The sequence below is a fragment of the Pongo abelii genome, chromosome 5 (assembly GCF_028885655.2).
Source record: "Pongo abelii isolate AG06213 chromosome 5, NHGRI_mPonAbe1-v2.0_pri, whole genome shotgun sequence".
Lineage (NCBI taxonomy): Eukaryota > Metazoa > Chordata > Mammalia > Primates > Hominidae > Pongo > Pongo abelii.
Window position 1 is genome coordinate 63727836 of NC_071990.2, and position 13503 is coordinate 63741338.

General features: G+C 40.7%; 1 protein-coding gene across 2 annotated transcripts in view; it reads right to left on the reverse strand.

The window, feature by feature from the left end:
• The window catches only part of LGSN (lengsin, lens protein with glutamine synthetase domain), a 51692-nt gene that overhangs the window by 11423 nt on the left and 26766 nt on the right, over positions 1–13503 (reverse strand). For both annotated transcript variants that reach the window (XM_009241994.4, XM_002817037.5), the window contains exon 2: positions 6680–6812. In XM_009241994.4, the coding sequence (XP_009240269.1) occupies positions 6680–6812 (133 nt within the window). The remainder of the gene's footprint in view (positions 1–6679; positions 6813–13503) is intronic.

Below are 13503 nucleotides of genomic sequence, written 5' to 3' on the forward strand. Positions count from 1 at the left end.
TGCCATTGTACTCCAGCCTGGGTGACAGAGTGAGACTCCATCTCAAAAAAATAAATAAATAAATAAATAATAATAATTTCATTCACTCAACATAGATATTTTTCATCATCACATACTATTCATACTGAAAGTGTATCTAGGAATCAGCCAGAAAGAGCCCTACCCTCATAGAACTTTATATTATCATGTGGGGCAAGTATAGATAATAAACATGCCATCAAATACAAGGGTGGGATAAGTTCACACAGTGAAAGGGCTGGAAAAAAAAAAAAACTATAATCACCTAAACTATTAATTGTATGAAACTTGATCACAACATGGACAGCTCTAACCCTTGATTCATTTTGAAGTCTCCAAGTTGCCCTGTGACTGGACAGTGAGTAGGGTACGTGTATTAGTTTGCTAAAACTACTATGACAAATGCCCCAGACAGGCGGCTTACACAGAAATTTATTTTCTCATAGTTCTGAAGGCTACAGGTCCAAGACCAAAGGTGTCAGCAGGATTGTTTCTTCTAAGGTCTCTCTCCCCTTGGCTTCTAGACAGCCATCTTCTTCCAGCACCTTCACATGTTCTTTTCTCTGTGCATGTCTGTGACCTAAACTCTTCTTGTTATGAGGACATGAATCATAATGGATTAGGGGCCACCCTACTGACCTAAGTTAACCTTAATGACCTCTTTAAAGAACGTATCTCCAAATTCAGCCACATTATCAGTTACTGAAGGTTAGGATTTCATTTTAACAATTTTGGAGGAACACCATTCAACACATAACAGTGTATCATTCTGTTTCTATTTTCTTCAGTGTCCTTATTGGCACCTGCCACACTTTATACTCACATGTTCCTGTCATTTTTTTAAATAAGTGAGTGAATGAATGAATACATCCTGTGTGATTTGACTTTGTCTAATTAATAAGTAAAAGTTGTCATCATATATTTTAGTACATATCCTAAGCATCGATTTTTCATTTAAAATTTCAATTCTTTCACCAAATATGAGAATCCTATCCAATCCCATTTCATTTTCAAGGCATCAACTGATCTTGCTGCACCATTGTCTGAATTTCTTTTCTCCAATAAATCATACTTGTTATTTACAATTAAACCTTTTGGTCAGCCTTTCCCAGTTGCACATGATGAATAGCAGGCAGATAATTGCCAGTTCAGGAGCTCATTTGTTTTTCCTACAGTGTGGTTCCTGGGAGATTTTCTTCTTTTCTATTCCCTCAGAGGATTAATAAATTAAATCAATGTGTTTTTATAGAAGATGTTTTAGTGCTGTGAATGTTTAGGGAAAAAATAAGAAAACTTTTTTTAAAAAAAAACCTCAAAGCTCTATAGCAACTAGGAGGCCTTGGAGAAATTTCGTCTGTGTTCAGTGACAACGAGGACATATATCAGTTATATATAGAGAACAAGCCATGGTCACTTATAAAAGGGAGATTGAAGAGATGTTTGGGCTTTCAGAAATACCAATTCAAAGAAAGGGAAAAGTTCACTTGAGAGAAAACTCTGGAATACATTCAGCTTATTGCACATCTAGCGTAATGTATCATGCTCTTTCAAGGTCCTGCCATCTTTCATCATTGTGGCTATGGTGAGAGCCACCCTGTTTGTGCTACCTTCTGGCCACATCATATTAGCGCAGACATTGTTGGAAAGCCCAGGTGGCAGAATAACCAGGTACAAAGCAGGGAAAAAAAGCAACACAATAAAAAGTGGGAGGGAAAGGGGGCTTTTCTTTGAAAAAAAAAAAAAAAGTATTAGTTTTGGAAAAACTCAGAGAAGTTATTCCAAAGAAGAAATACCATATCAAAATTCCTTATACTGATTTTGGGAGTTTATTTTTAAATTATGTATATGTATTGGTTTGTGGTTTAAATTTTTAGTACTGAGGGCCTATAGAGAACTTAATACACTCTGGGCCAAAAAGGGAGCTTCTGAGCTAAAGAAGTTGAGTTAGTAACGGTACCCATGCTGTAAGTCACAATTGACAGTGCAAAGAGAGCTCATGACACAAGATCTTCCTCCAGATTTCTGGCTTAAGACAAAGAAATGGTCAATCCATCTCTCTTTTGTAGCTAAAACTAGAATATATAAAACAATGACCACAAACTGTGGAGGAGCCAGTGTGGCCAGCAGATATTATCTGATTAGTCTTCCCAGTGTTTAGAAACTTTTTTGAAATAGTGGATAGCACTTCACTATTAGAAAATTTTATGTAAAAATCTTGAGTTCAAATTTATTTTGAAACTAGATCTGGCAACCCTGGGTAGGTATTTCTCCATAGCAACAACTGGTTGGAACTCTGAGGTAGTCTAGATGGGCCGGCAACCTCTACTTCACCGGGTGGCAAGCATTTTCTGTAAAGGACCAGATAGTAAATATTTGCAACCGTGTAGGCCATATGGTATTCGTTGCAGCTACTCATTTAGCACAATGTCATTTTATCACAAAAGCAGCTATAAACAATTTGTAAACATTACTTAGAAAAACTGACCAGCAAGCTGAATTTAGCCTTTGGGCCACAGTCTGTTGCTCTCTGCTCCAGTTTTCTCATGACCAGAACCACTCCCTATGTGGAGTGGTTACACCGGCCCATCTTTTGTATTAACTGTCTGGCCCCTGTGGGCATTTGTATCAACAGCCGCCTGATGTTCAGAGGTTGTTAGTGCTCATGCTCTTCACTTTGGAGAAATTCATAACGCCAAAGTAGAGAGAAATTCAGTTGTGAGAGACGGTGTGGTAGTGAGATGGGAGAGTTCCCTGACCTCCTCGCGGAGCTTGCAACAGGGACGTGACTCATTTACTCGGCCACGCACTCAAACCACTTATGGGAGGGGGAACATGCAGGTGAGCTAAGGTGAGCACTTTCGGGTTGCGGCCCTACAGCAGTGTTTAGGGGTGTTACCATGCTCTTTTATTTTTGCCATCCACGGACGGCTAAGTGTTAACCAGCTCAGTGGAGAGTCCGGGTAACGGCCTTTTACACCCTATTCTCTAGGTACCTGGCTCCTTGTCCGGAGTCCAGGAAGAATCGGGTCACATGGACTAGAAGGGTGGTGAATGTGGGGATTTTATTGAGTGATGGAGGTGGCTCTCAGTGGGATGGTTGGGGAGCAGGAAATGGGATGGAGTGGGAATATGATTTTCCCCTGGAGTTCGGCTGTCCCGTGATGGATCTCCTCTCCGACAATCCCCAGCTGAACTCCTCCCCACCTTCAGATGCTCCTTTCCTCCTTCTCTGCCATGCTGTTCTCCTGCTCTGTCAGTGGAGCTTGGGGTTTATATGGGCATAGGATAGGGACATGGTGGGCCAGAGTGGTCTTGGAAAAGGCAACATTTTAGAACAAAAACAGAAATGTCTGTTCCTATTCAGGGCCATGGGTTTCCAGGCTTGAGGGTGGGGCCTTTGCCAGGGAGCTGCCCTCTTCTATGCAGTATTTCCCTGCCTCCTTTCGGTATCAGTAGGCAGAATAACCCCTCGAAAATTTCTACCATACCTGATCTCTGGAATATGTGAATATGTTAAACTGCATGGCAAAAGGGATTTTGCAAACGTAATTAAGGTTATGGACCTTAAAATAGGGATATTATCTTGGATTATCTATCTAAGCCCTTGAAATTAGATGGCTTTCTCCAGCTGAAGGCAGAAAAGGGATGTGGAAGAAGGGGAATTCAGAAAAGCTCTAAATATGAGAAGGATTTGAGGCATTGCTATCTCTGAGATATAAAACCACAGAGAGGATTCTGGGAGATAAGGGCCACCCCAGCTGACAGCCAGTCAGGACACAAGAACCTCACTTCCACAGTCACAAAGAACTGGATTCTCTCAACAATCTGAATGAACTTGTAAATGTACTGTTGCCTGGAGTCTCTAGATAAGAAACCAGATGGCAATACCTTGACTTCAGCCTTGGAAAACCTGAAACGAGGAAACCAGATGAGCCAACCTAGACTTCTAACATACAAAACTGTGAGATAGTACACTTGTATTTTTAAAAAGATAATAAGTTTGTGGTAATTGGTTACGGTGGCAATAGAAGACTAATACATATAGAATTCTGAGAGTGTTTACTTTCCAGGCTCTAGCTCTTCCTTAGGCCCTGCGTGTACTAAAGGATTTAACCTTGCCCAAAGAGAGCTTTGGTCTTTGCCCTTGGTCCCTGGGAGATAATCTCCAAGCATTTAGAATGTCTTGCCTGACAAGAGTGTCTTTGTTTACCAAGGGGTTCTAGGCCATGCCAGAAACTCTAACAATGTTATTTATAGTGGTGACTTCAAGTCATGCAGTAACTGCTTGATCCCCAAAGGGGCTGGAGAGTGAGGTCAGCCAAATGCCCAGTTAACCATGAAGCCCCAGTAAAGACTCTGGACACCAAGACTCAAGTGAGCTTCCTTGGCTGGCAATATTCCTCACGTTATTGCCAAGAGAATAGAGTGCTGTCTGTCCATGACTCCACTAAGAAAGGACAAGTGAACATTCTGTGCTTAGAACTTGCCTGGACTGCCCATGGCTGATTTTAATCTATATCCTTTTAGTGTAATAAACCATAACCTTGAATATAACAGCTTTCAGTGAATTCAGTAAGTCCTTGCAGCAAATTATCAAAACTAAGGTTAACTTGGGGGATTCCAAAACTTGTAATTGGTGTCAGAAGTGAGAGTAATGTGGTAGACACTATCCCTCTAACTTCCCACTCTGGTATATTCTTATCTTTCCAAATCTTGTATGTTTAACCCTGTCATTATAGATTTCCTTTTTTCAGAGGGGGGTAGGGGGGTAGGGTCTCTCTCTGTTACCCTGGCTGGAATGCAGTAGCACAATCACAACTCACCTCAACCTCCTGGGCTCAAGTGATCCTCCCACCTCATTCCCCTAAGTAGCTAGGACCACAGGCATCTGCCACCACACACAGCTAATCTTTTTATTGTGTAGAAACGGGGTCTGCCTATGTTGCCCAGGCTGGTCTCGAATTCCAGGCCTCGAGTGATCTCCCCTTCTCAGCCTCCCAAAGTGCTGGGATTACAGGTGTAAGCCACTGTGCCTGGCTTTTAGATTTGCTTTTGTAACTAATTTCCAGCATTTTCATTCAAGTGAGTTTTAACCAATACACTTATGAACCAAAATAGTTACATCACTATCAATAAGCCCGAAACTTAGAATAATAGGATTTTACTTTTAGAAAAGGCAAGACATCTTCCATTGCAACCCCTCTATTTTCCAGATGAACAGTCTAAAGGGTAAAGAAAACTACAAAGTATTTTATAAAAGATAGGTATAAAAATCTTTGTAAGTGTTCTGACTCCCAGGCTAGTATTCCTCAACCAACATTACATTCTCTCTAATTCAAATACAAACTTAGGGTTAGTGGCTAGAACCACATACCAGTTTGTTCCAGAATCCTTACCAGTAAATCCTTACCAGAGTTTGGGTTAAATTCACCTCCAGGAACATTGGTTGTTGTTCTGGGGGGCAAAGGTTTTATCACTGTTGTCTCATCCTGAGAGTCTTTGCCATCAAATGACAGATGAGACTCAGCAGAGCCAGGTCCCATGACGGGTTTGCTTGTGTTCCCTAATTTGTGGCACACCATTTGGTTTCTGATCCTCTCTGTAGTAATAAGGAAAAATGTTAAAATATGTTTCCATTGTTTTCAACTGTCTCTTAATATAATATGGAGAGGAATACTTGAGAAAATAGTATATTCCTAGCTGTGACATATTAAATGAGGGGCAATGGGAGTGGTCTACCCTAGTCGCTGGCCAAGAAAGTGCATTGTTTATAGAGAATTTAAAAACAGGCCAGGTGCGGTGGCTCATGTCTGTAGCCTGTAATCCCAGCACTTTGGGAGGCTGAAGCAGGTGGATCATTTGAGGTCAGGAGTTTGAGACCAGACCGGCCAACATGGTGAAACCCCATCTCTACTAGAAATACAAAAAATTAGCCTGGCAGGGTGGCACGCCCTGTAAACCCAGCTACTCAGGAGGCTGAGGCAGGAGGATCACTTGAGCCCAGGAGGCAGAGATTGCAGTGAGCCAAGATCATGCCACTGCACTCCAGCCTGGGTGACAGAGTGAGACTCTGTCTCAAAGAAATAAATAAAAAATTTAAAAAAATAAATAAATAATAAAATCTACTAAAATCTGACTGCTTTTTATTGTAACCATATGCTGGGAATTCCTACTGTCCTGCCTTAGGACGCAATGATTCCTAGGATTGAGCCTGTTGCCCAAATTAACTTCTAGTTTTAGCAGTGTCTCAGATCTGTTGAAATCTAGTTGGAGTTCCAAAACGTGTTATGAAAACACCTTCCATACCTTTCTTATGGCGCCTCAAATCCTCTGTAATGATTTTTGTATTCATTTTCAGAGCAGAAAACTGTTTCTCTTCCTACTCGTACATTCCTCTGTTTGTTCTTTTTTTTTTCTACAATTAGGATAATATCATCCTAATTCTAACCCTCTTTACATTGTAAATATTTTGATTGGTTATTTTTATATATTTACGTTGTAAGCTTATATTTGCCATCTTTTATGACACTTATGTAGGAATAAATTTTATTTGTCCTTTTGCTTCTCCCAAAAAAGAAATGAAGATGTTTTACGAAAAGAAAGACCAAATGGAGATTGCCACTGACCACACCATTTTTGAGGGCTCAGAGTAGTTAGATACCATTTGAATTGGACATATCCATTTCTCCCACTTCAGTTGAACAAACATGTGGTTTAGTGACTTTCTTTCTTGTCCTTCTTAATGTATTCATGCTGTTGGCTTCAGTCTCATTGCCTTCATCTCTTGTTGAGTCCTGTTGATAATTAATAAAGAAAAAGCCAAATAACAGATTATTCAAACAATGATATTTGGATGTCAAAAGAGTATATTTGAGTAGCTCGATTTTTTAATGAGCATAGAAGACTTTTATAATGATGAAAATTTTGTCACTTCCACACTCACCTGAATAACTCACAATTTAAAAGCCCAACGTTGTGCTGATAGGCCAGATATTCTCTATCTCCTTTTATATGTGATACAGAAAATATCATTAAGTAAATTAAAATCTTGTCTAATTACTCAAGATTTCTATGTTTATTTTTTACTTTGGGAATTTTATATTATTTATTCCTAAATAATTTTGCAAAACCTATTTTAACTAAAAAGTTTACTTTTTATGATTTCTATTTTTTAGGATTTCTAACCTTTTTGTCTGAAGGCATAAGCATCTGAAGAATTGTATTCTCTGCTCTCTTTTTCCTTATGAAAAAGGAAAAAATTAACAATGCAATTAATAATTGCATCAATATTCACTTCAAAAAAGTACTTGAATTCATAAAGTGCTATTTTGTGACTGTATTTTATATGTGTAAGACAAACATCAGATCCAAACCATTTCATAGCTTAAGAAAATCTAAGGAAGGGGTGGGGGAGCCAAGATGGCCGAATAGGAACAGCTCCGGTCTACAGCTCCCAGCGCGAGCGACGCAGAAGACGGGTGATTTCTGCATTTCCATCCGAGGTACCGTGTTCATCTCACTAGGGAGTGCCAGACAGTGGGCGCAGGTTAGTGGGTGAGCGCACTGTGCGCCAGCTGAAGCAGGGGCGAGGCATTGCCTCACTCGGGAAGCACAAGGGGTCAGGGAGTTCCCCTTCCAGGGGTGACAGACGGCACCTGGAAAATCGGGCCACTCCCACCCGAATACTGTGCTTTTCTGACGGGCTTAGGAACCGGTGCCCCAGGAGAGTATAGCCCGCACCTGGCTCAGAGGGTCCTACGCCCACGGAGTCTCGCTGATTGCTAGCACAGCAGTCTGAGATCAAACAGCAAGTCGGCAGCGAGGCTGGGGGAGGGGCGCCCGCCATTGCCCAGGCTCGCTTAGGTAAACAAAGCAGCCTGGAAGCTTGAACTGGGTGGAGCCCACCACAGCTCAAGGAGGCCTGCTTGCCTCTGTAGGCTCCACCTCTGGGGGCAGGGCACAGACAAACAAAAAGACAGCAGTAACCTCTGCAGACTTAAATGTCCCTGTCTGACAGCTGTGAGGAGAGCAGTGGTTCTCCCAGCATGCAGCTGGAGATCTGAGAACCGGCTGACTGCCTCCTCAAGTGGGTTCCAGACCCCTGACCCCCGAGCAGCCTAACTGGGAGGCACCCCCCAACAGGGGCAGACTGACACCTCACACGGCCGGCCAGGTACTCCAACAGACCTGCAGCTGAGGGTTCTGTCTGTTAGAAGGAAAACTAACAGAAAGGACATCCACACCAAAAACCCATCTGTACATCACCATCATCAAAGACCAAAAGTAGATAAAACCACAAAGATGGGGAAAAAACAGAGCAGAAAAACTGGAAACTCTAAAAACCAGAGTACCTCTCCTCCTCCAAAGGAACGCAGTTCCTCACCAGCAACGGAACAAAGCTGGACAGAGAATGACTTTGACGAGCTGAGAGAAGAAGGCTTCAGACGATCAAATTACTCCAAGCTACAGGAGGATATTCAAACCAAAGGCAAAGAAGTTGAAAACTTTGAAAAAAATTTAGAAGAATGTATAACTAGAATAACCAATACAGAGAAGTGCTTAAAGGAGCTGATGGAGCTGAAAATCAAGGCTCGAGAACTACGTGAAGAATGCAGAAGCCTCAGGAGCCGATGCGATCAAATGGAAGAAAGGGTATCAGCCCTGGAAGATGAAATGAATGAAATGAAGTGAGAAGGGAAGTTTAGAGAAAAAAGAATAAAAAGAAACGAGCAAAGCCTCCAAGAAATGTGGGACTATGTGAAAAGACCAAATCTACGTCTGATTGGTGTACCTGAAAGTGACGGGGAGAATGGAAACAAGTTGGAAAACACTCTGCAGGATATTATCCAGGAGAACTTCCCCAATCTAGCAAGGCAGGCCAACATTCAGATTCAGGAAATACAGAGAACGCCACAAAGATACTCCTCAAGAAGAGGAACTCCAAGACACATAATTGTCAGATTCACCAAAGTTGAAATGAAGGAAAAAATGTTAAGGGCAGCCAGAGAGAAAGGTCGGGTTACCATCAAAGGGAAGCCCATCAGACTAACAGCAGATCTCTCGGCAGAAACCCTACAAGCCAGAAGAGAGTGGGGGCCAATATTCAACATTCTTAGAGAAAAGAATTTTCAACCCAGAATTTCATATCCTGCCAAACTAAGCTTCATAAGTGAAGGAGAAATAAAATACTTTACAGACAAGCAAATGCTGAGAGATTTTGTCACCACCAGGCCTGCCCTAAAAGAGCTCCTGAAGGAAGCGCTAAACATGGAAAGGCACAACCGGTACCAGCCACTGCAAAATCATACCGAAATGTAAAGACCATCGAGACTAGGAAGAGACTGCATCAACTAACGAGAAAAATATCCAGCTAACATCATAATGACAGGATCAGATTCACACGTAACAATATTAACTTTAAATGTAAATGGACTAAATGCTCCAATTAAAAGACACAGACTGGCAAATTGGATAAAGACTCAAGACCCATCAGTGTGCTGTATTCAGGAAACCCATCTCATGTGCAGAGACACACATAGGCTCAAAATAAAAGGATGGAGGAAGATCTACCAAGCAAATGGAAAACAAAAAAAGGCAGGGGTTGCAATCCTAGTCTCTGATAAAACAGACTTTAAACCAACAAAGATCAAAAGAGACAAAGAAGGCCATTACATAATGGTAAAGGGATTAATTCAACAAGAAGAGCTAACTATCCTAAATATATATGCACCCAATACAGGAGCACCCAGATTCATAAAGCAAGTCCTGAGTGACCTACAAAGAGACTTAGACCCCCACACATTAATAATGGGAGACTTTAACACCCCACTGTCAACATTAGACAGATCAATGAGACAGAAAGTCAACAAGGATACCCAGGAATTGAACTCAGCTCTGCACCAAGCGGACCTAATAGACATCTACAGAACTCTCCACCCCAAATCAACAGAATATACATTTTTTTCAGCACCACACCACACCTATTCCAAAATTGACCATATACTTGGAAGTAAAGCTCTCCTCAATAAATGTAAAAGAACAGAAATTGTAACAAACTGTCTCTCAGATCACAGTGCAATCAAGCTAGAACTCAGGATTAAGAATCTCACTCAAAACCGCTCAACTACGTGGAAACTGAACAACCTGCTCCTGAATGACTACTGGGTACATAACGAAATGAAGGCAGAAATAAAGATGTTCTTTGAAACCAACGAGAACCAAGACACAACATACCAGAATCTCTGGGATGCATTCAAAGCAGTGTGTAGAGGGAAATTTATAGCACTAAATGCCCACAAGAGAAAGCAGGAAAGATCCAAAATTGACACCCTAACATCACAATTAAAAGAACTAGAAAAGCAAGAGCAAACACATTCAAAAGATAGCAGAAGGCAAGAAATAACTAAAATCAGAACAGAATTGAAGGAAATAGAGACACAAAAAACCCTTCAAAAAATAAATGAATCCAGGAGCTGGTTTTTTGAGAGGATCAACAAAATTGATAGACCGCTAGCAAGATTAATAAAGAAAAAAAGAGAGAAGAATCAAATAGATGCAATAAAAAATGATAAAGGGGATATCACCACCGATCCCACAGAAATACAAACTACCATCAGAGAATATTACAAACACCTCTATGCAAATAAACTAGAAAATCTAGAAGAAATGGATAAATTCCTCAACACATACACCCTCCCAAGACTAAACCAGGAAGAAGTTGAATCTCTGAATAGACCAATAACAGGAGCTGAAATTGTGGCAATAACCAATAGCTTACCAACCAAAAAAAGTCCAGGACCAGATGGGTTCACAGCCGAATTCTACCAGAGGTACAAGGAGGAGCTGGTACCATTCCTTCTGAAACTATTCCAATCAATAGAAAAAGAGGGAATCCTCCCTAACTCATTTTATGAGGCCAGCATCATCCTGATACCAAAGCCTGGCAGAGACACAACAAAAAAAGAGAATTTTAGACCAATATCCTTGATGAACATTGATGCAAAAATCCTCAATAAGATACTGGCAAACAGAATCCAGCAGCACATCAAAAAGCTTATCCACCATGATCAAGTGGGCTTCATCGCTGGGATGCAAGGCTGGTTCAATATACGCAAATCAATAAATGTAATCCAGCATATAAACAGAACCAAAGACAAAAACCACATGATTATCTCAATAGATGCAGAAAAGGCCTTTGACAAAATTCAACAACCCTTCATGCTAAAAACTCTCAATAAATTAGGAATTGATGGGACGTATCTCAAAATAATAAGAGCTATTTATGACAAACCCACAGCCAATATCATACTGAATGGGCAAAAACTGGAAGCATTCCCTTTGAAAACTGGCACAAGACAGGGATGCCCTCTCTCGCCACTTCTATTCAACATAGTGTTGGAAGTTCTGGCCAGGGCAATTAGGCAGGAGAAGGAAATCAAGGGTATTCAATTAGGAAAAGAGGAAGTCAAATTGTCCTTGTTTGTAGATGACATGATAGTATATCTAGAAAACCCCATTGTCTCAGCCCAAAATCTCCTTAAGCTGATAAGCAACTTCAGCAAAGTCTCAGGATACAAAATCAATGTGCAAAAAATCACAAGCATTCTTATACATCAATAACAGACAAACAGAGAGTCAAATCATGAGTGAACTCCCATTCACAATTGCTCCAAAGAGAATAAAATACCTAGGAATCCAACTTACAAGGGATGTGAAAGACCTCTTCAAGGAGAACTACAAACCACTGCTCAAGGAAGTAAAAGAGGATACAAACAAATGGAAGAACATTCCATGCTCATGGGTAGGAAGAATCAATATCATGAAAATGGCCATCCTTCCCAAGGTAATTTACAGATTCAATGCCATCCCCATCAAGCTACCAATGACTTTCTTCACAGAATTGGAAAAAACTACTTTACAGTTCATATGGAACCAAAAAAGAGCCCGCATCGCCAAGTCAATCCTAAGCCAAAAGAACAAAGCTGGAGGCATCACACTACCTGACTTCAAACTATACTACAAGGCTACAGTAACCAAAAGAGCATGGTACTGGTACCAAAACAGAGATATAGATCAATGGAACAGAACAGAGCCATCAGAAATAATGCCACATATCTACAAGTATCTGATCTTTGACAAAAACAAGAAATGGGGAAAGGATTCCCTATTTAATAAATGGTGCTGGGAAAACTGGCTAGCCATATGTAGAAAGCTGAAACTGGATCCCTTCCTTACACCTTATACAAAAATCAATTCAAGATGGATTAAAGACTTAAACGTTAGACCTAAAACCATAAAAACCCTAGAAGAAAACCTAGGCATTACCATTCAGGACATAGGCATGGGCAAGGACTTCATGTCTAAAACACCAAAAGCAATGGCAACAAAAGCCAAAATTGACAAATGGGATCTAATTAAACTCAAGAGCTTCTGCACAGCAAAGGAAACTACCATCAGAGTGAACAGGCAACCTACAAAATGGGAGAACATTTTCGCAGCCTACTCATCTGACAAAGGGCTAATATCCAGAATCTACAATGAACTCAAGCAAATTTACAAGAAAAAAACAAACAACCCCATCAAAAAGTGGGCAAAGGACATGAACAGACACTTCTCAAAAGAAGACATTTATGCCGCCAAAAAACACATGAAAAAATGCTCACCATCACTGGCCATCAGAGAAATGCAAGTCAAAACCACAATGAGATACCATCTCACACCAGTTAGAATGGCAATCATTAAAAAGTCAGGAAACAACAGGTGCTGGAGAGGATGTGGAGAAATAGGAACACTTTTACACTGTTGGTGGGACTGTAAACTAGTTCAACCCTTGTGGAAGTCAGTGTGGCGAGTCCTCAGGGATCTAGAACTAGAAATTCCATTCGACCCAGCCATCCCATTACTGGGTATATACCCAAAGGACTATAAATCATGCTGCTATAAAGACACATGCACATGTATGTTTATTGCCGCATTATTCACAATAGCAAAGACTTGGAACCAATCCAAATGTCCAACAATGATAGACTGGATTAAGAAAATGTGGCACATATACACCATGGAATACTATGCAGCCATAAAAAATGATGAGTTCACGTCCTTTGTAGGGACATGGATGAAACTGGAAATCATCATTCTCAGTAAACTATCGCAAGAACAAAAAACCAAACACCGCATATTCTCACTCATAGGTGGGAATTGAACAATGAGAACACATGGACACAGGAAGGGGAACATCACACTTCGGGGACTGTTGTGGGGTGGGGGGAGGTGTGAGGGATAGCATTGGGAGATATACCTAACGCTAGATGACAAGTTGGTGGGTGCAGCGCACCAGCATGGCACATGTATACATATGTAACTTACCTGCACATTGCGCACATGTACCATAAAACCTAAAGTATAATAATGATAATAATAATAATAATAATAAAAGAAAAAAAAGAAAATCTAAGGAAATGCATTCAAAACAAAATAACCTAACTT